General features: G+C 39.0%; 1 protein-coding gene across 2 annotated transcripts; it reads left to right on the top strand.

Moving 5' to 3' along the window:
* Window positions 1-1,159: 1,159 nt before the first annotated feature.
* On the top strand, window positions 1,160-23,521 carry st6galnac (ST6 (alpha-N-acetyl-neuraminyl-2,3-beta-galactosyl-1,3)-N-acetylgalactosaminide alpha-2,6-sialyltransferase). Of its 2 annotated transcripts, none has more exons than XM_042398481.1 (10): window positions 1,160-1,321; window positions 2,483-2,844; window positions 12,533-12,881; window positions 14,710-14,875; window positions 16,121-16,295; window positions 17,648-17,786; window positions 18,422-18,525; window positions 20,217-20,300; window positions 21,721-21,820; window positions 22,345-23,521. In XM_042398481.1, the coding sequence occupies exons 2-10, from the start codon at window positions 2,690-2,692 to the stop codon at window positions 22,513-22,515; spliced, it is 1,443 nt and encodes a 480-aa protein (XP_042254415.1). In that variant the 5' UTR covers window positions 1,160-1,321; window positions 2,483-2,689; the 3' UTR covers window positions 22,516-23,521. The 2 variants fall into 2 exon arrangements, with proteins under 2 accessions (XP_042254415.1, XP_042254414.1); XM_042398480.1 differs by having other exon boundaries at window positions 2,480-2,844.
* Window positions 23,522-24,003: the final 482 nt, after the last annotated feature.

The raw sequence follows: 24,003 nt of genomic DNA, 5'->3' as shown, positions 1-24,003 counted from the left end.
TTAGTTTAGTTTTTTGTTGTCAAGTCATGGTGATGGTTCGAAAACTGTGAAGAAGAAGAAATACACGGTGACTGATCTATCAGTGAAAAGAGAATAAAAAGAAAGACTGGAAGACACACTGTGTTCCTCATTTGTGTTTGTGTTGGTGAAAACAGACAATTGTTTCCTTGTTTCTGTCCCCACAACCCCCCCCCCCCCCCCAGCCTCCCATCATCCCTCGCTCTCTCAGACCATAACTCCTGGGTTTGGAGACGAAGAAGAAGAAGGAACATCATCAATCACTTCTTGTCAATACCCAGTGGAATCCAAATTCTTCGCCAAAATAGTTGTTGGTTTGGAAGCTCAATATCCAAATCGTTTAAATACATAGTTTAGTTGTTTTTCCACATTTAAACTGTTTCTTGGAAGTGGATATTTTGCAGTAATAGCTCTCTAATTGCCTCTTCCTCTTAGCCGCCTTTATGAAGACAAACTCGGAACCTCCTCAGGGATGTTTCAGCCCATACATCTGGAACAAAATGTCCAGAGCTGACCCACTTCTTCTCCTCGTTTTCCCCCCTTTATTTTTTTCTTCCTTGCCCTCCAGCTTGTTCACTTCCTCCGGACTGCCAAAGCAACCGGTGGTGCGTACTGAAACGTGTCTCCCCTTTCAGCGCATTTCCTTTCTTTTCACATAGGAAACCGAACCCAGACAGGCGCACAGACTATTGACTCTCACTTGGCTTGGAGGGCCCAGCTGACTTGCTGCTGGAGGGCTGGATGGATGGATGGATGGATGGATGGATGGAGGAGTAAATGGCTCTTGTGACTCTGGAGTGAAGTGTCTTCCTCTCTATATTTTGAATGAGCTGTCAGCTGTGTGGCAAGAAGTCGAGGCCGTATGTTCCTGCATGTCACTTGACAGTTTCTGTGTCTTCATACATTCATACATGTGTGTGTGTCTGTTCCTTTTCCTCCTCCTCCTCCTGCCTGTCATTCAGTGTGTTATGATTCAGGGTCTCCACACATTGTGAGCATAGCAGAGATCCTTAGAGCTGCCTGCTCATGTCTAACTTTATTGCAGCCGGCAGTGGGCTTCCTTTTCTTCCTCCCCCTCCCCTCCCTTCCCCTCCTCATGCTGTAGAGTTGAGGGGGTTGACCAATTGCCAGCAGCTGTTGCTCATTTCACAATGGTCCCGCCCATACAGTGCCGAGGCTGGCAGTGCAGTCGCTCCACACTAGATGAGCAGCACGGAGCTCTTCTAACTTACAGGAATATGTCTACAGTGTGACTACCGTTAAGGAGAGTTTGCTACCACAGCACACTGAAGACCGGCTAGTGGTGAGAAGACAGTTAACTCTTCTTTATTTGATGTTTTTGTGTGAGATATATATACATACATATATATAAAGAGATTTCTGTTTCTGTGTAACGGAAACAGAGACAGACAGAGACGATAGAGTGGAGTCCTCTGAGTAAAAGGAAGAGAGAATGAGTCATGTCACAGTCTGATGCGTGTGTGTGTGTGTGTGTGTGTGCTCTGTATCTCCTCTTGTTTTCGCTCTTGACTCTTCATCAGTTATATCTAGAGATTATCTGATTATTTTTAAGGCATTTATTTAAAGTAGTAAACTTAGCTAAAGCTACTTTCTAAAAATTTTTGTCTGGGGAAAAATACAGATTTCTTGTTATGTTCTGTTATCAGAGACATGGGAGTTTATCACCGGATCACTGCAACACATTCTTTCCATTCCCCATTTAGCCTCAGCCAGGAGACCCTACAGTACACAAGCCTGGGAAACTGTATCGCTCACATTGTCATCAGTGCCTGTTATTATTATTTTCCTGATTCATCCAGTTATTAAGTGGTTACTCCTGATCGGGCTTAAGAAAGCAGCTGGAGACTTAACTCAAGAAAGAGAGGTTTAGGTAGAGCAGAGTTCAGCGGCTTTGCCTCGAGCTATGTTTATTACTCTGCTTACAAAGAGGTGAGAAGTGGAGAAGGGTGGTGCTCATAGTGTATGTTAATGGCTTCGAACTTCTAGTGAGACCTCACTTGACCACAATAGGCCAATGAGAAAGCATTTCCTTAAAAACAGGGTCTCTAGCTTCCTGCATTTGTTGTCGCTCATCAGCTACAGCTGACATTCTCCACATTTTGTGGAAATGTTTCTTGTTCTGCTCCTGCCAGATAGGATATCATGATCTTACATACAGTTGTTTGTAGCTAGTTTATCCTCTTTTGTATCTTGTAAGAACAGGACTTGCCTGTACAATAAAGAGAGCAGAATAGAAATAAAAAGGGGAATGTAAAAGGATATGAAGATCCTGCACTTTGTGTGAGAGGGCACGAGCAAAGGTTTCATTAAAAAGGGATTATTTGGGGCTCTGTTGACGCTTAAATATAAAGTTTCCCCCTTCTATCCTGCCCCCCCCCGAGTCTTTGCCCTCGTTCCAATTTTCTCTCTCTGTCTCTGCCACCCTCCCTCTCTTCTGAAGCAGTGTTGAAAGAAGCCCAGAGTGGAGCCCAGAGCCTGTTGAGGGCTAATTAAATCCCCGCCATCGCCAACACCCCGCCCTCCCTCCTGTGGTTCACCAGAAAAGACAGAAAAACTGTCCTGAGCGGGATAGCATCCTCGCCTGCCTCCTCATGTTCCTTCAGGACAAGCAGAGGGCAGGGCCAGCACACGCACCGTGCCGGCCGGGGTCATGAGCTCCATGACTGGGATGGCTCTCCAGAAGAGGCTGGTGGTCTGCGCGGTGGCCGTGAGCGCTCTGCTGCTCGTCTACATCCTGTGTGTGAACCTGGAGGGTCCTCTGTCCTTGCCCGTAATGCCTCTCAGCTTCTCGCAGGTGTTGAGGAGGTGAGTTAAGGGACAGAACATGCACAGGTGTTTTTGTCTACAGGCTTAGGTTTTTGGGTGACAACAGTCTAATATATTATAAAATGCAACTCATCAGACTTTGTCAGGGATAAAATTATAAAGTCCTTGATTTATTTCCATCGTTGCCCCTGACAACAGTGATGTTTTTTAAATTATTTTGGCTCTCTGACAAATGAAACAAAGACCATGAGGTTAAAATTCTGCTTTTACGCTTTCATGTGAGGGTGTCCACATTTAATTTGGTGAACTGTGTAGGACATGTATCCATTTTTCATGCATAGTTCCCACATTTTAGGACAATGCATCAGGATGGAGATCCTAAATGTACAGTAAGTCAAGCAGAGTGGTAAGGTTAGTAAGTCACATGAACTAGATCCAACTGATCATGTGTTCCACCAGCTGAAAACCAGAGTGAAGGCAAAAAATCCCCTAAAACCAAAAGGAAGTGAAACTGGCTGCAACAGAGGTCAGACCAGGCATAATAATAGTAATACAAAGTGTCTGCTGATGTCTGAGGGTGCAAAGGACACCAAATGTGATGTATGATGAAAGAAAGTATTTAGTTTTTCACTTGTATAAAGTTTGGAGTTTTTAAAAGATGGATATATGCTGATTTTTTAGTCCCTGTTATGACTCAAGTGCCAAAAAACCCCCCACTGGATTCTACACGTCCCATAATGCAACTTGATGGTATCTTTTTGTTATGTCGCATTCACATCATGTGGGTTGGATGGTAGACAGCAAGCAAGTCACCAAACAATTCAAGACGGTTGTATAATTGCAGAGTTGAGAGACAGATTCAAAAAGTAGAGTTATAATTAAAGAGGCAGAGGCTGAGATATCCTGACTTTTCATCCCTAGTATGGGTCAAACTCTAAAAACACTGGCTACATTTCCTACAATGCAATTCAAAAGCATCTTTCATTACACTCTCCTGAGTTTTTCCAACTCTAATCCAGTAGTTTGTAATGCAGACTTTCTGTTTATAAATTTTTAATACAAGCTCCAGAAAACTGAACTAACACTGATTTCATCACTATGACATCATCAGGGGTTATCAGAGATACTATAAATACTCAGAAGACATGATTCAGCTATTTTTACAAGGTGAGTAGCACTAACCATGACTAGTGAACTTATTGGTGGAATGTCCCTTTTTAAAAATACTGTTTATTGACAATATAGCATTAAAGTCCAACTTTAAACTAAAATTAAACTGCCTTTTTTGGCTGCTACAGCAAACATATCTGCTCTGTAAATCACTTGTCCTGTGTGCTCCGTTGAGAAAAAATTAAATGAATTGTTGATAGGGCACCATCTAGTTTGACATTATTTCAATTAATAACAGTTCTGTCATCCACTTACGTAGCTGGAGTCCTTATTTCAATACAGCAAATCAAATCTGCATGAAGCGATAACGTGTCGTTCGATCATAGGCAGAGCAGAAGGTCACACTGAGCCTGATTGCATCCTGCTACACACTACAAGAGCCACATTAGCTTTCCTGCTAAAGTCTCCCCCTTATGTAACTTACAGACACGAACAAACATCTTGTCCTGCACGTTAGCTTGTTGAACAAGTCACCAAACAAACATTCACCGGGGGAAAAGTGCACTGCTAACATCAGTTAGTGGGCTAGATAGTGATTTAGCTGCTAATTAAACAGCATGTGAACATACTTGCAAATGTCACTCAGATGCTGGTTTGGTCGTTGCTCTTTAAAATCCTGTTCTGTACAGTGTAACGCTGGTAGCCTCCCAGCTAATGTCAATAGCTGGCTGAAACAAAAAGGAGCATATCTGATATTTCCCCAGAGACCTTTTTTCTTCATTGTAATAATACAAAAGGATTAACAATACATTAAAAAAACATGGTGGCAGCAAAGAGGAATGATTTAATTTGATTCCAGTTGCACTTTAAATTTAGGCTTTCAACTTTTCTTCTTTTTCAACTTTTAAACTTTCCAGGCACTTTGTCAAATTGTGTATTTATATCATAGCTTTTAGTAGATAAATCTGAGTGTCACAGTGGACTTTAATGTGAACAGATTTTACAAATTGGAAACTGGTAATTACAGTTATTCCCTTCCCATATGACATGAACATCCCTCTTTAAACCCTCCTTGCCTAAAATTTGGGGACTGTTAATTAAAAAAACATTCACAATTTCCGAATTTGTTCATCTGAGGGGAATGTTAATACCTTCAGAGTCAGATTTAACCCTCATAGTAACCCTCAATGTTTCATTTAACATCAAAAGCGCTTCAAAACAGTGCCAACACAACAAAAAAAACTTTTCATAGTCCAATAATACTTTCTGAGTGCATGGTTTATAGTATCCATATGTCATTTCAAAGGGCCTAAATCATAAAAAAGACGAAGAGATGATGAAGAATTCAGTTGTAAAATGGGACAGGGCTAAAGGGTTAAACTCTGAGATCACGAGCGGTATGAAAAGTTCCATGGTTTTTTTGGAACCGCCACTTATTCCCCCTCTAGTTGTATCATTGTGGTTTTAACAAAGAAACCACACAGCGCTCCGGCTGCACTAATGAAAAAAAGGCCTCGGAGTTATTTCACTGGAGGTGGTCTCTGACACACGTAGCCTATGTGAAATGTAAGCTTTGTTATTGTGGGCAGTGCTCCAGGTTTAAAAAGCCAGATAAGATGCGTTAAGTCGGGGGAGAGAAAATGGAAAAGATGGCTGGTTTTTCAGCGGTCTGTGTCAAGACATTAAATGGTGAGTTTACAGGTTCTTTCATATAAAAAGCTCTTTAATCTTGGTAAAAATAACCGTGTGAACATCCACGTCACTTCCCCACTGTAGCTTCAGACTCTGGAGCTTTTAGATGTAACAGAACTCATGTCTTCAATTTAAAATTTTTAAATTGAGAGGTTTTTGGTTTTTTTGGCAAGACCACATTGAGATACACTATTGTCAAAGCACACGTGTTATGATCCGGCTCAAGTGGCCGGAACAAAAGGTAGACACACCGTGTTTAAACAATAGATAACTCATTAAATCAAATTAAATGACGCAAAGCAAAGCCTTAACTAAATATTTAATAAGTCTGAGGTGTGGAAGTCAGTGGTATGAGTAGTGTGTATGTGATGCATGAGTGGAGAGTTTGTGTGTGTTGTAGGATGCTTGAAAGCAAGAACAAGGAACTAAAGCAACATAAACAAATCAAAAGTGGTGCCTGTAGGGAGATGCAGAGATGGGAGAATGAGCTGCAGCAGTGGCTTAAGTAACCTAGGAACACCGATCCCAGGTGTCCCGGGTTACTCCAATTAGACACCTGCAGGGTGAGGAGAGACACGGGTTAGTAACAAATCAAACAACACACATGTTAGTATTGAAATAAATGTACAGCATATCGAAAACTGACAAAAGAGAACAGTGAAATCCCTGTAATATGCAACTTTTTAGTGGAAACAAATACTAAAAATGGAAACAAGAGGAGGAAATACTCATTCCAAATGTAATAATTTTTATTTAAGCTTTAAAGAATAGGTTCACTTTGGAAATGTTTTGTACTATGAGTGAGGATTTTGTTAAATTTGAAGTGATCATGACTGATGATTTAGGAAGACAGATCTTTCTGGGTACAAGGCTGTAATTAATTTCTGTCGCCTGTTTGGTTTTCACCGATTCACTGATTAACGAACCGACACACATTTGCTCTTCTTCCACTCAAACTATTATTAACCTTGTTTTAGTGTCCGACAAGGCTAGGATAGGTAATAGTGGTGTTGTATATCATATATGGAGTCACCATTCCATTGTTTTCTGTACAAGGAGGATAGAAAAATGTGCTGAACTGCCAAAACCCTGGAACAATTAGGTCCCTGGAAAATTATAGCAAAGAATCCATTGTATGAGTAAAGGGAATTGGTCTCTTATATTGCATTGTACTGACATGGATAAAGCATGTTGTTCTTTTAAATATATGTTCTTAGAAGATAAAGTTGTCCTATTAAGGAGGTAAAGAATAAAATACAGGACCAAGCCTGGATGAATGGTGATACTTTGGAGGCTATTAAGAAGAGAAATAAACAATATGTTGGATACAGTAAAAGGCTGAAAACATCAGTTTAAACATTGAGAACAGGGTTACAGCAGATAAGAAGGAGGTGACGTCAGTCTCAGTAATTATTTTACAGCAGAGTTAGTTAAAAGGATATCAGGCCAGACAGGACAACATGGTGAGTCATGTCCATAAGTCCTACTCTCAGCAAAGGGTTCAAGCTGATGGCCTCTCTGAGGCAGCTGAGGCTTAACTGCTCCAAAGCAACTGGTTTTGATAATATTCCAGCTAGATTCTTAAGAAATACGGCTGAAAACATTACTGAAAAATGATGACTGTAAATCTGTCTATTGAGCAAGGCTTTTTTTTTAACCAGTGATCTTAAACTTGCTAGAGTGATTCCTCTCTACAAGAAACTGAGTAAACTTGATCACAGAAACTATAGGCCTGTTTCTATCTTGTGTACTCTGTCTAAGATAATTGAGAAGATTATTTTTTTATCAGATTGACAACTTCCTGTCCTCACACAATTTACTGTATGAATTTCAGTCTGGCTTTCAAACATCCCACTCCACCGACATTTGTTTATTGTATTTAACTGACTACATCGGGAAGGAGGTAGACAAAGGGAATTTGTGTGGTGTCATTTTGTGGATCATGCTATTTTATTGTCCAGCCTTGAAAGCCATTGATATTAATGAGACAGCAGTCAGATGGGTAGGCTATTCTCTGAAAGATAAGAAACAGGTGGTAGATGTTGGTGGGTCAAAGTCTCATCATAGGTCTATAGATTATGGAGTCCCACAAGGAAGTATACTCGGACCGCTCTTTCTTCTTAGACCTGATGTATGTTTGTACATGCTGATGACTCTGCAGCTCTGTCTCCCATAAAGATAAAAGCATAGTTCAAAGTACACTGAGTGCAGAACTTCTTAATGTAAACAGGTGGATGACTGATAACAAGTTCTCGCTCCTGGTTTTAATGTTGTTGTTTGGTGACACTGTGCTTGCAGCTAAGGAGTCAGTCAAGTACTTTGGCTGCGTGTTGAATAGCTGTATGTCAGGAGTGGGCCAGGCTGAAAAGATGCTCACCAAGGTCAATCAAAGAACATGTTTCTTAGCCAGAATTTCAAAATTTCTGGACAGGAAAGCAATGGTGACCCTGGCAGGAGCTCATGTTCAGTCTTATTTTGACTATGCCTGCTGTTCATGGTACAATGGCCTAATTTAGTACCTTTAAAAACAGACTTCAAACTTCTCAAAACAAAGTAGTCAGGGTTATTCTGAAACACACCTTGACCCTTCTCATTTTGAGAGACTTGGGTGGTTGAAAGTAGAGGAAAGAGTCTCTCAGATCGAGTTGTGCATTGTACATAAAATTGTGCATGGTGCTGTCCCTCAGTACCTAAACTTTTTTTTTAAAATCCAAGTGAGGATGTTATTCCATTAGGGGCAATTCCACTGACTTTGTTCCTCCCAGGTTTATGAGTAACCTGGGGAAGGAAACATATGTCTACATGGCAATAAATCAGGATCCAGGAAATCCTAAAATCATTAACAGGTATTGAGGTAGAGACTGATGTGACTCCATCATTTACATTGAAAGAACATTTGAAGGATCTTTTAATATCCAGTATGAACAGGAGGAATGATTACAGTGAGGAAAACCTCTTTCACTGTTCATATGGACACCTGACTGTTGTTTTAAGACACAGTTGAAAAATTGTGAACTCATCCTTTAAAGCTTTACTTATTCAGGAAATCTGATTGAGATCAACATACAGCCAGGATTACAATACTACGGTTCATTCACAAAATAATCATTACAGACACACAAGTTAAAACAACCAGAAACATAATGAAGAATAGCAGCCAGTAAAACTTTCCCCTAAGAGGAACAAGTGTCTCTGACTTGAAGCTGTGTTGCAGGTTATTCCAGTAGTAAAGGTTTATACTGTGTTACCTGAAACCAGAGTTTGTATGAGGAACTTTTGAAGCCAACCTGCTCTGTGACCTCGTGTCATGGCTATTAACTCTGAGCTCAACCAAGGATGTTAAGTATGTTGGCAACTTAGATAGCGAGGCCTCATAAATGAAGACACAGGTATGCTGGCGATGACCTCTGATCTTTATATATAACTCTTAAGTGGTGAGTGTGATAGCTGTCTTGATAGTGTACAGTGGTTTAAAGGTAGGGATCATGAGAAAATTATGATTTTCCACATACAATACTTTGAACATAAGTAAATCTATTATTTATTTCATTTTCATCTTATTATTTTAATGATTTGTTCTTATCAGGAAAAACAATAGAGCCATGAAAACATTACCAGCTGCGTGTGTGACTCAGTTTAGAAACTGTTCCTGCAAGTTTCCTGAGCTAATAGCATAGATCTACTACTACCAAGGAAATATGCTGTGCATCAGGTTATGAATTAATCAAATCTGCTGTGTTTTGAGCAGATTTGATTGATAGTGGCATCTCCATGGCAACATAAACAAACAACCCCACAATGTTTGACCAAAAAATCTTAAGAGCCTCGATCGAGCCTATAGAGATTTAAGCAGGACAGGTTTATTGTATTTCCCGGATATTGTTAGAGGTCATTTGTTAAACACAGTTAAAGGTGCAACTTTACGTAATGTTTTCAGTTAATTGTACTGAGTTAGAGAGTGCTACTCATGCAGATGAGAAAATATGTTTATGATTGTGTATGCTCCATATTGTTTCTGTTGTGTAGGAAATGTTAAGGTGCAGTTTACACATGTAGATGTTTGTAGCATTGCGTACGGGATGTTTAAAGTTTAAGTGAAGTCCACTGAGAACTTAAAAGCAGGACTGTAAACTAATTATATTACAGTTCAGAGATAGTAGAGCTGATGCAAACTGAGTTAACACCACAATGATATGAATAACATTGCTGTCAACTGTTTTACATATGTTTTGCACAGGTGACCCCTGTGAATAAATGTGTTGCACCAGTTTGCACCCAGAGCTTCATTCTGTACCTGTAACATTTAATATATTTACTCCACTACAGAGAAACTGCTCTTAGAAAATATGTAGCCTGATCAAAAATAGATGGGTTTAAATAACCACTGCTTCTCAGAGACTGTGATAGGTGGAAATGTTAAACTGAATAGAGCGGTAGCTGCATGTTTGTGCTGTTCTCGGTTGTAATATCAGCTTTAGTTGTTGTGGGAGGTCAGCATGGCACCTTTTAGTCTAATAATGTATTATAAAATGTAAAAACAACAACCTGTCCTTGAGTACAAGGATCCGTGCGTAGGTTGAAGCAATGTGATACACTGAACATCTCAATTTAAGCATTTTGATCACCTGTCATTCATTAAGGTACGTTATGCCGTGGTCATCACACACACCAGCTCTGTGTCCCATCATCAGTCAAAATGTCCTGGATCCACTGCTGCCTCTTACAAAAAAAACTTAACTCAAGGTTCGTTTAAAAGCCTCAAATAGGAAAAAAACAAAATATTGTTGCAGGAGAAAAATATGCACATATGGTTAGCAACAGAATTTAATTAATATAGTTTAATTTTATCCTTCTCTCTTCCTCTCTACAATCTATTTCAAGGTGACCCATAAAACACAAACAGCACCGAGTTTCCTGCCGTCTCTGCAATTGAACCTTGGATTTTTAGTTTAACATTAACAAGTGCAAGTTACACTTTAATTCAGCAGCTTTATTACATTTGTGACCTTATCGCCGGGCTTTATGAGGTTTACTCACCGCTGAGAGCATCTGTTGCTTCAGGATAATAATACTGAGCCAATCGGGGGGGGGGGGGGAGGGAGTGCCATGGTTACCTGAGGCTGAGGCACTCTTTTCTGTCAGCGTGTGTCTGCTGGTCATAATGTACAACAGGAACATGCTGAAATATTTGTTTTGAACAGTTTATGCCTATAAAACACTTCACAAAGACGCCACTGGGAGAATAAAAGTCATCCGGAAGAAGAAAAGGAGAACTTGGAGTTTCAGTTTGAATGATAAATATGCAACCTCTGAATGTTTTGTTTTTTGGTTTCACATCTTAAGTATTTCGTCAGTAGTCAAACTTGGCAGTGCAATGAGGCTGTAAACAAAACCCTCATTAGCTTATCACTATGATAACACAGCTGAACGAATGCCAGACAAAATCGTGGAGGATTCATGCCGTATGCTGAATCATCCCAATAAGCTTCAGGGAGGCAGTTCAGACTCCCCTGACAGAACAATATCTATAAAAAAAACATCCCACATGCCATACATCAGTTAAACCAGTAATTAACGGACATGCCAGTATTGTTTGGAATCCTGTGTATCTGGCATTTTACTTCTTAAATTGGTTATTTTAAATTATTTCAATATTTTCTGACATTTTTCAGTCTAAATTATAAGGTTTTCTTTAAAATAACCAAACAGATTGATAGATAATGAAAATAACATTTACACATGAACAAAACAAAGAGAAATCTCTCGTGTTAAGTCACTATTGTCGTTGTAACTTTGGCAGGAACTTTAAGCCTTTTAATAGGTCAGACAGAATGCAGCCTACACCCTTTTAATTCATGACTGTATTCACTTTTCCAAGTTACGCAGTGTGAAACTAAGTCATTAATTAACTTATTTTTCTCAGACTTCAGATCCTCCAATTATCTCATATACATAATCAATGATTTATTGTGTAGAAACATGACAAAAAACATGTTGTGTGGCATTTGGCCTTGCAGATAGTTTCTATTTGCCCAGTATAATCCCCTCAGGCACACAGTCCCTTTTTTAAAAACCAGTTGTGAAACTGGTGACACCCTGTTCTGTGGTATCAGGACCACTGTTTCATAGTTGACATTGTGAGGAGTGTACAAGCTGACAAAACAGAGAACAGTTAGTACACTGGTAGACACAGTACAGTACGTTCATTTACAGTACATAAACTAAAGATATTAAAGAAAAAAATACAACATAACCCTCAGCTGTACCCAAAAGCCAATCCAGACTAATCTTCTACCATGTCTAAAAAAGAGTTATCATAACAATGGGTGTAAAGTGATGAAGAGGTACCAAATTTTCCTAATAATACATTTTATTGCCATTATACTACAATGAAACATAATGCCGTCATTCCAAGAAAGTGCAACCTGCGTATTTAAAAATATACAATAAATAACAACGTGCAACATTCTGCAAGTGTCCTCTGTTTTATACTCTGTAAACATAGCAGACATTCTTCACCTTTTAAACCTGATTCTTTACACAATAAATCACTTAGCCAAAGCAGTGCTACAGCTGACCCTTTTTAAAGGAACAAGTCAACAGTTTGGGAAATATGCTTGCTTACTTTCTTGCTGAAGATGTTAGTGTAAAAACAACAAGTTGCTGTTTTTTCTGTGGGTCATATACAGTATGAGCTGGACTATTTCTTGGCTGGGAGACACAACAAGACCGCAGGAAGTCACTGCACCCGGCCAAGAAATAGTTTAGCACATAAAGCAAATAAGCCTAAATGTCGACATGTTCCTTTAAGAAAGCGCAGGTCACCACATGAGGGCATGTTGACGGAGACGAAGGCTTTCAGATGATTCATGTCCAGCAGTGACCTGCCCGGGCTAAATGCCAAATGTTGTTCTGTTCTCCGCAGCGACTCACAAAACTCTGGGGAGCCTCTCGACAGACAGATCAACAGTGACCAGCGGACCCATCCGCCCCCGGCCTCCACCCGAACAGTTCCGCATGAACACACACGTGCCACACACACTCCAACTTTAAAGACTCAAACATCCACAGCTGCTGGACACAAACCAGCAGAGAATAATGTCCTGGATGTCTCAAAGTCCAGCTCGAGGTCTGATGCTGTGGATAAAGCCAAGACCAGGACCAGCACCAAAGGCCCCACAATGCAGCCTCGGAGGCCCACACAGGCACCTGGACCAACAGAGCCTCCCTTCATTGGAGACACTTACATGAGTGACAACGTCCCTCCACAAACAGTGAGTTCCACCTCTTTATCTGTGCAGACCTCTGATGTTCTTAAAATAGATAATGAAGCCATTAATTAATTAGTTTATTAACATGAAATTAAAGCCCCTATGCGTAAAATGTTTATGTGATTATAGCATCTGTCAAATGATTCTGCTGTCATAAGATTTTCTTAAGTGTGTTGCAGCCCATCCAAAGACTCCTGGAAGTTTCTGTGCCCGACCAAGAAACAGTCCGGCACTTAATGCACCGTAAAACGGCAAATTTGTTTTGTTTTATCGTTGTCGAAAACAATTTTGATGTCATTTATCATGCAAAAATGCCCAAAAGTGACTTCTCAAATGACTGCTTTTATCTGCTTTTATGTATTTTGAATTCATGTCTTTGGGTTTTGGACTGCTGGTCAGTCAAAACGAGCAATTTAAAGACGTCATCTTTGGTTATGGGAACTTGTGACAGGCATTTTTCACAATTTAATAGGCTAAACAAATGTAATCAATTGAACGAAAATAAAAAAAATCAATTGGTTGTGCCTTGTGCGGAAGATTATGGTTCATAACGCACCGTAAAATTGCAAATTGTCATTTTACACTTCGGTTTTTCATCTGAATAAACAAATTAGATGTATGTGAGCATTAGATGTGCTGTTGGACAGACCTAGGCTAACTGTTTCCCCTTGTTTCCAGTCTTTATGCTAAGCTAGGCTAACCAGCTGCTGTCTGTAGCTTTATATCCAACGGACTGATCTGAATTTGTTTTAACTGAAAACAAGTAGCCAACTATGTGAGAATTTAATGCTTTTCTCTTTTTTAAGCATATTTTGAACTGAATATTTTTGGTTTTCACTAGTTTTAAACATTTAATAGGCTAAACAATTAATCAATTATACAAAAATTAAGATGGATTTGTTGTATATTCCTGATGTATGTGACATAATCTTCTGTATAAACTATGGAGAACCAGAAGCTTTTTCTGCACACGTGTGTTTTTGTTTGTCTCACTTGAGATGCTGTCATCGGGCGGCTCCCACACTTGGGCGAGTCTGTCTTCGCAGTAGACACGTATCAGAAAATGGAGTCATGTCTCCTAGAGCCTGGCTCTGTTTCACCATCTCCCCACTACCTCCTAAATATGTGTCATCGACACTGAATCCTGAATATGTGTCATCAATGCAGAATGTTTTTGTTGCCTTGTCAGATGGTCCAGTGAGGGGAAAATGCAGAGGAAGAATGGGAGATATAATGAAAAAATTATAGGATATTGTAAGAGTTTGACGAAAAAAATAGACTTATATGATCAGTTGGATCATTATCATATGATTTTCTTATGTATTTATGTATGAAATCGCTTGCAAAGGAAAGCCTGACTTGCACTTAAAGCTCTGAGCTGTTACATGAGAAGCGAGTGCACACAGACCGGATCGATAATTGAGTCCACAGAGAACGAGGAGCAGATAACACAATTAATGAGATAAAGTTGTTTATGTGTTTATGTGAAACCTTTTCATGCTTCCTCATCCACCCACATGTGGTTTTGTGTTTCATGCATCGGCAAAGTGTGTCCGTGTAAAGATCATAATGAATGTTTCTCTTGTCGAATCAAACCTCCAGCATCATTCCTCGTGTTTGCGTTGTTCTTTTGTAGCCGTGTAATTACCGGATAATTGCCTCCAGTGAGTCTGGAGGTTAATATAGAGGCTGTGCAACCTGACAAGAGGAACTAATGATGCTGGCTTTGTAATGCTCATAACTGTATGTTGCTGCTGTGTTGTGGAAGATGTGAGACTTTCTGCATGTGGTTTCTGATAATAAACGAGGCTGTGTTATCTGCTCCTCTCAGGACTGCCCCGACGGTATCAGAAGTAGAGTTGCAAAAACAGACTTCGGTGGGCGTTTTCTGAAGAATATTCCAGTCCTACAATGGGCCAACCACACCACACGTGAACAGCACCAGCGCCTGAGCAAATACCCAGGAGCACATGGCTGGGGAGGGATCGATTACAAGAGTAAGTAACAGAGTATTTTGTTGGCTTAAACTGAAATGAGTTTTGAAAGAACACGTAATAATTTAACAATCCCCTAAATCAGGGCCAGATTAACCCACTAGAGCCCCGGGGGCAAAAAATGAGCTGCGGTCCCCTCTTGACCCCCCCTTAAGGAGCCAGTATACTCCATCAGAACTGCTTGTTGGACAGTTGAATAGCTCTGAAAACCCCCACTCCACCTCACACCTTTTTATAAAAACCACAACTATGATCGTCCCCTAATTGTAACCCTGTGGTTATTATTGTAGCCATGACCATGAAGGTCGCCTAACTTTTTAAGGAAGTAGTAGCTTTTTAAGGAAGTAGTAGCTTTAACCAACACCACATTTCTTCAGTTCAGAACAGCTGTAAACACATTTGATTTCTGACATGATCGGACTACATGTCGTATAAACCAGTTCTTTGTATATATATATACATATACAGTATACTGTGTTGCCTTTAAGTACCCATGAGGATGCACAAGTCAAGCAACAAGCTTGATTTCAACAATTTATTGAAATCAATTTTATTTAAGAATATGCACCATAAAGTATAAAAGCAAGTGAAATTCTATGGGTGATAAAACCAGATTGTAACAGGAGCTCAAAAAAAAGATGCGTGAAATTTTGTGTATTTCAACTCTTTCTAACATTGTCTTTATGTGTGTAAATGAACTTCATATGTGTACTTTTGTTTGCAAACTGGCTTTCAAATTGCCCTTGAGGTGCAATTAAAGTATAAAGTATGAAGAAACTTTCAGTCTGCATCTGAATTTCATGAAAAAATTCAGAAATTTAATAAAAAATCTCCTGCTAACATGACCTTCATGGTGGAGGCGTAATGTTCTACCGTCTTTTTATTGAAATAACAGTAATAGACGTGTTGTGTAGACACTGACAGTCCTTCAAAGCTGATGATGTACTGCGTGTTTTATTATCAAAAATTTGCTTTCCAAATATGGGCCTCATCATAGTTAAGATGATTATCATGTTGAGATAATAGCAGCTTCCTGTCTGTGGGCCCACACATGAAGCCTCGGGTGATTTCTTTCTTTTCAGACCAAAACACAACCTGAATCTGTGGGTGAAGGCAATTACATAGGCACAAAAAAATCAGTGGTGAAGCAAATCTTTCTCTTATGATTCATGGTTCTTTTTTAAGACCGTGTTAAATAGATTACATCCAGATTAACTCTGCTTTGTGTGTGTGTGTGTGTGTCAACAGCGCTGGTGGAAACTCTCTCTGTGCTCAACTCTTCTGCTAACTGGCGGATGTTGGACGACTGGAAGAATCGCAGCAACGGATCTGAGTGTATCCGATGTGCTGTGGTGGGAAACGGAGGCATACTGAAGGATTCAAAGAAAGGGAAGGAGATCGACGGTCATGACTATGTCTTCAGGTAGACTCTGACTCTGGCTTTGTTAAGTAATCCTACTAATCCTAAGAGTTTCCTTACTAGAGCACAGTTATATCCTGAAAATAGAATCCGTTTTGTTGTTTGTTCAAAACCCAAAAAACCTTTATACATGTTTTCCCCCAAAAATGTGCAAATGTGCAGAGCAACAGACAATTTATAATTCTTTGTGGCCGTAATAAAGTCACTCAGACAAATGAACCTGGTAAAAATGTATTCTGTACTGTGTCATTTTTATGCAATGTGCAAGAAAAACGGTAAATAAAAAGCATTATGTAACTTAAAAATACAATCAATAATTTTATTAAAATCCCCCCAAATCCCAAATTACACATCCTTCAAGATTGTAGTTTTTATAATAACATAATTCTTTCAATCCTAAACTGTGTTATAGTGCTTCACAAATTTGCAATTTTTAAATCATTAAATTCTTTATATCACTAACTGAATTTTTAACACCCCTACAATCCTACAATTTGTTATAGTACTGAATCAGGGCCTGAAGTTTGTTATAAGACATATATAATAATAATAATAACAACAATAATAATAATAATAAAAATAATGATGATGATAATAATAATAAAGATAATAATAGTAATAATAAGACATATATCACATATTGCAATTGTTATTACCAGATTATTTTTGTTGTAGCAAGCATTTTTATAATCATAACATTTGTTCTAATGCCTCTTCATCGTAAAATTTATTATAGTCTTCCTCAGTTTTGTAATCTTTTAATCACAAAATTTGATGTAACATCCCTAAATCCTAAAATGTACTATAGCACCTCCTGGTTGTGTATTTTTTTATAATTATACAAATAATAATCACACGTTGCAACTTTCCAAAGTGTGTAATTCACTAAATTTTTAAACTTTTATCAGAGTTAATTCTACTTACAAGTTGGGTTGACAAAGGTGAAGCTGACAAAACGGCTCCATCAGCTTGATACTTGAAGTTTTTTGGTGAGACCAGCACTGTCGGTGCCTCAACAAAAGCAGGGAGTGTAAATAGTTAAATTCATACAACGATATGAACAGAGGAAGCTAATTAGAGTTTACGATTTCAGCTGGTTTGGAGCTGAAGGACCCCTGAACAGCTGCTTCTCTCATACCTCAGGCCCCACTGGTCTCTGATGTTTGTCAAAAGGCATTTTTGGCAGTAAATCTAACTCAGTACAGTCCTCTCAGTGCAGAGACTGATGTGTGTTCACTGCATTGACTGATGATGTGAATGATAATTAACAGAACTCTTGTTTATGTTTCCATGCACGTTTTTGTGCTTGTGTGTGTGTGTTTTGATCCGTGTTTGTGGACACTTGTGATCTTCAGGACCAACGGGGCAATCATAAAGGGCTTTGAACAGGACGTGGGGTCTCGGACCACCCACTACACATTCTCCACCAACACACTGATGAACTCAATGAGGAGCTATGCGGGCGCCGGGTATAAAGGACCCCCTTTATCTGAGGTCAGCATAATGTCTATGGTCCTAAAGGGGATATTAGATACTTTTTGTGATTTTCTGTCGTTCATATACTGTTATAATGTCAAACACGTAGGTAAAAATGTCCCCTGCAAGTCAAAAGTCAGGGCTTCAGCCTGCTCTGACGCTCTGCTTGCAAAGTAACCTCTACTTCCCCATCGCACTGGCCCACAAATGGCCGTCTGTTCTGTAGTCTTTGTTGCTAAGGTTGCTCCATGGGTTGTTTACGCATATTTCGAATTGGATTCAGGCTCCAACATGTACAGATATGTAGTAAAACATGGGGAAAAGAAGCAAAATCCGGCTCCTCTTGTTTGTTTCATGGAGCCTTCAGTGCGGGGTGACCAATCAGAACAGAGTGGGCTCATCAGGAGATGGGGCCTTAAAGAGACAGGAGCTAAAACTGCCTGTTTCAGACAGAGGCTGAACTGAGGGGGCTGCATAAAGAGCCAATATAAGATAAGATAAAATAAGGAGTTTATATCTGTAAACCATTTAAAGATATTCCAGTAATATAAACACAGACCTGGAAATGTGCATGATGCCATCCTCTTAATAGTAAAACACAGACATAAAATAATGAGGCCTGGTTCACATCAAACTGTGCTGCTCTCCAACAGGAAACACGATACATCTTCCTGCCTGATCATGACCGTGATTACCTCCTGATGAAGGCCGCAGCCACACACACTCCAGTAGAGAGAGGGAACGAGCGAGGCAAAGAGTAAGGATCACTTAGCCATCGTAAAGATGATGCAATTTGAGTCTTGATAATGTTATCGTCATGTTCTTCTTACTCTTTACTTCTCTCATTGTTTCAGCTGGAAACTTCATTCTAACTTTAAACTGTTCACAACTCTTTGTTCTTTATCAATCTGCTTCAGTTTTTACATTTCTCTTGTCGTTTTTCATAAATCACAGTCATCAAAGAACACATTTACCAAAGATCTGAAGTACAAATTTGAGGTATTTCAGAGGGAGATGTTGTTCCTTTTACTCTGCTACATTTATCTGACAGCTGTACAGCAGATACAAGTCACTTAACAAATCAATATTTTACATTCATACATATATAATCAGCTTATATCATATCAGACTTTTTGTTATGAACAGTTTCCAACCTGTATATAGCGTTCAAGTCAACAAGCAAAATGTAATTACGACTTGGATGCTCCGATATATCTGACTTGTGTGATGTGTGATTTGGTGTAATTTGATTTAACACGGATGTAGCTGAAAACCAAACAAAGATGGACGCCTTGTGTCAGCCAAAGTCCATCATTCTAGGTTAATTAAACCCAGATTTAATGGAGGTATTGTTATACAACTAACTCTGCAATCACGCAACAGTCTTGAGTTGTCTGAAGATGCAAATGCTCTTCAATGAATAAAAATATAAACATGGGTTTTTTTAATCCCATATTATGTGTAAATGCACCAATAATAATAATCCAATGATATAATATATAAAATAACACTCTGAAAGTGGCCTTTCTGTACAAGTACTTTTACTTTTGATACTTTAAGTACATTTTCTGATAGTACGTCTGTACTTTTACCCTTTTTAATTCTACTGTTTTGTCTTTACTTCAGCGTTGTATTTTTCCACCGCTGTGTAAATGTGTGTATGTACAGTGACTGTGCAAAAGTTTTAAGCACTAAAAGTAAAGAGAAGATGCTCATGAATACTTTTTATTTATTAGTTAAATTCATACAAAGTTCAGTAAACAGAAGACACCTAAATTAAACCAATATTTGGCGTTCTTTATGACTCTGGCTGTGTATTTGGGGTCGTTGTCACGCTACAGAATGAATTTGGCACCAATCAGACGCCTCCCTGATGGTGTTACATTATGTATAAGAATCTAAACATCTGTACTGTATGAAGTCTGGTTCAGTTGATGGTAACTGTTTTTTTAGACAAGTAAAAATGGTTTAAAACTAGCCACAAATCTCTCAGTTTTTACTCAGCACACATTTATTACACATCAACACAAGCTTCTTCTTCAAAATCTAAAAATCCAGCCCACTGGATTAACAGTTCTGCAGCTCTGACCTGTAATTGCAAGCACATGGTGACTGAGCAACATACTGCCATTAACTGAAAGCTAAAATCTCTCTACACGCTGATTTGACTTTTACTCTTTATGGGCTTGTACAGAGCAGCCAGAAACTGAGCAGTTAGAGTTGTTGCATCAGTCACCGTTACACGTTGTCGAATCTTCACCACTAATCTTCACCACTAATCTTCACCACTTGCACTTCTTGCAATGCTTGTGGCTATCTAGAGGAAGGGGGTGCAGTGCAAACTAAGTACAAAGCAATCTTATGTTCTGCCAAACTTTCAGTCTTTTGATCTCGTAGGTGGATTTTGTGTGTGATCTTTGTAGTAATTATATCATATTCGCTCCACAGTCCATCCAAGTACTTCGGAAAGGACGTGTCGGCACGGAAGTTGAAGATGTACCACCCTGATTTCATCCGTTACCTCAGAAACAGGTGAGAGAGTGATCTGCAGAATGAAAGCAAAACTCACATTTCAAATAGAGAGGCTGAAACCAGAGTGTGCTGCTGCTGGAAAGTCCCCACATTGTGACAGAGTTCAAAAGAGGACTGTGATGTCAAACTATCAATACAGTGCCCCAGTACTGTGCGATTTTGAGATTCTTATACTTTGAGTATATCCATTTTATGCTACTTTATACATCTACTGTACTACATTTTGGAGACAAATGCAGCATCTTTTCCTCCACTACATTTTATCCGTTTATCTGACAGCTTTAGTTACCTTGTAGTTAGAAATTTGTAGAAAATTAAAAAGACAAATATATCTGATTGACAAGAGCCGTGACACTGTTAATATAAAAGTTTACATAAAAGTTGGTCAAGTAAAGGCGTGGACTGCCCGTCCACCTCAAGGTGTAATTATCAGTCTTTACAGCTTGAGCACCTGGTGTGGAAGTTAGTATGCACACAGACTATTTGTATATTATTAATACAATACAATCAATACAAATTGATTTCAAGATTCTCTTAATCATTTATAAGGCCTTACACGGTTTAGCTCCTGCATATATATCCGAGCTACTAAGCCCGTATACTACCATGCGGTCACTTAGGTCTTCACACCGAAACCTGTTGGCCATACCACGTGCCAAACTAAAAACCAAAAGGCGACTGAGCTTTTGTTGCCATGGCACCCAGACTTTGGAACTTTCTCCCCACTCCCATCAGATCAGCTGAATCTGTTGACTGTTTCAAAAAACACCTAAAAACCTACTTTTTTTAGAATGGCTTTCTCATAACATTTCATAAATTCAAGTGTGTGCTCTGGGTGATGACTGTATGCTCGCTGTGTGTGTTCTTGAATGTGTTTTTCATGGTTTTTGTGTCCTATTTTCTTTGTGTCCCAATGTCACTGTAAAGCACTTTGTAACCTGTGTTAAAAAAGGTGCTATATAAATAAAGTTTTACTTACTTACTTACTTACTTACAAATTATTATCAACTGATAATATTCTGATGTATAGTATTTTCATAGATTATGCTATCTGGCAGTATATAAAGTAGTTAAAACCTACTTTTACCAGCTGCAACATTTGTGATTTTCATACATTAATGTATCAATGATTTATAATCCATTTATATAATATACTGTATTATTGCATTCTGCATAATTACTACTTTTACTTGTGGTCCTTTAAGTATACTTTGATGCTAATATTTCTGTACTTTGAAAGCAGGACTTTTACTTGTAACAGAGTATTTCTACACTGTGAATATTTTTTACTGAAGTAAAATATCTGATTACTCTTTTCACCACTGCAAACTACTTGTGTGCAACCTTCATGTCTTCAATCTCCACTTTTGCCCAGTTAAAGCTTCAGAGTGACATTACATATTTATTTGTTTTGTTGCAGATTCCTTCGATCTAAAGCTCTGAAAACCAAATATAAGGACATTTACCGTCCGTCAACAGGTGCCACGATGCTGTTGGCTGCGCTGCACACTTGTGACCAGGTAGGATCCTCCATTGGTGCACTGTACATTGTTGTTTATTTACTCTGGTACATGGCTGCACTTGTCTGATAGCGTGAGAATGTTTTGACTCTTCGCCGATGGCCTTGTAAGAGCACGTACTGCATCTCTGATATTGTGTAGCCTTGATGAGGGGCTGATAGTGACTCATTCAAACCACAGTTCTGTAGAAGTGCACTCGGGGAAATGAAATTGTGCAGTGCTGTGCCAGCTGTTTGATTTATTTAACGGATCACCCCACAGTTCCTCTCAGAGTCCAAAGCATGTCATCACTTTTAAGAACCTGTTTTTCAGCCTGTCTACAGCGGAAATGGAAATAAGCTGGAATATAATGATTCAGGCTGAGTGGGTCAAGTCAAAACATGAAGTAAATTAAATCACAAACTGAAACCTCACCACTAACTTTTACATTTTGGTAGATTTTTAAGGTAATCAGATGTCAGAATGTCTTTTGATTCTCTGTTTTTTTTTTTTGACTGGCTTTTGTGCTTCCTGTGCTGATAAAGGTGAGCGCATACGGCTTCATGACCCCGGACTATAAGAACTACTCTGACCACTACTACGACAGAAGCTACCACTCGGTGGGCTTCTTCATCAACCACGACCTGCGTATGGAAATGACTCTGTGGCAGCAGCTGCACCAGGCGGGGCTCATACAGCTCTACATGCACAAGTGAATTAAGATCGACCAGAGATGAAGTCATTCTGTCTACTCAGCATACATGTTACCAGTACAGTCGAGGGGAGACAGGAAGTTCAAAAGCAGGTGACCTTGCCTGTCTCCTTTCTCAATGACTGTTCATGACTCTCTGACTTGAGCGAAACAAACAGTAGCAGAGGTTTTCTTTTCATGAAGGAAACAAGGATTTTTTTAAATTAATTGACAGCTGCTATGATTGTTTAGGCGCAGATTTAATGTTATTTATCAACCTTGTTTGAAAAAAAAAATTCTAACAAAATTTTATCTAATTTTAACAAAATTTCCCAGAAAACATATTTTTGGTGATTTTCAGGTCAGAATAAGTGCAGACAAATAGGTTAAAACCAGGTTAAATATGGCTGAAAAGATTTTAGCTGCTGTAGCTGTGTGGTCATGTGGTATTCAAACTCCCCAGAGGATAAATCCTTGTTACTTTGGTGATATTCTGACTCTCCGTCAAGCACCATCAAGAGGTCAAAGCCTTCACTTATCTACTGAAATATTTCGTCATATATCAGACGGTTTGGCACAAACTGTTGTACAGATGTTCATGTTTCCAAGATGATGTATCTTAATGACTTTGACTTTTCATGTAGTGTCACTGGCAGGTCAAACTTTCACTTTTAGGACCAAATACCTGCAAACCTAATGACATTCCCATCTGCATTTAGCTAATTAGCATTTAGCATCAGATATTTAGTGCTAATTTGCACATGTTATCATGCTAACACACACAGTATACATCTTATCTGCTAGTTAAGGATATGGATGGTGATTTTCTGTATTTGTCTTATTGTCAACAAATACATCCAAGTATTGTGCATGTGTATCCAAAGCCTGATAATATCTTATTCCTCTGTGCGGTAGACCTCCGTTGCTGTCCAATAACTATTTAAAAACCCGTCAGTTAGCCACACTGCTGCACCGGGTGACATGTTCCTTCACGACAAAGATTACGGTCATGTTCATTTTTTTAAAAAATGGCTCCAAAGACTAACGACAACAATCACATTTTCAGTCTCTGGAGAGTAGTTCTGTGTAAGGCAGTTACCACTGAGCATGTGCAGACATGCAGATCCGTTTACAAAACTTCACTAGCTTGTTTTGCTACATATCACAACCTCTTGACTAACCCTAACCCTAACCCTTTTCAAGAAATTTACAATGTACAGTGTAATATTCTAAATATGGTGTCTGCCTTACACAGAACTACTCTCCAGAGACTGAAAATGTGATCACTGTTATTAGTCTTTGGAGCTGTTTCTAAACAAACTAATGTGACCAAACTCTTCTTAATGAAGGAACATGTCACCCAGTACAGTGGTGTGGCTCACTGACGTTATTAATATAATAGTTTGTGGACAACAACAGAGGTCTACGGCACAGAGGAATAAGATATAGCAGGCTTTGGAAACACACACAATACTTGTAAGTAGATCAGTTCATTGTTGGCTTGGCTCCAAAC

The sequence above is a fragment of the Thunnus maccoyii genome, chromosome 20 (genome assembly GCF_910596095.1).
Source record: "Thunnus maccoyii chromosome 20, fThuMac1.1, whole genome shotgun sequence".
Lineage (NCBI taxonomy): Eukaryota > Metazoa > Chordata > Actinopteri > Scombriformes > Scombridae > Thunnus > Thunnus maccoyii.
Note: the sequence above shows the minus strand (reverse complement) of the source record. Positions and strands in the feature narration are given on the sequence as shown.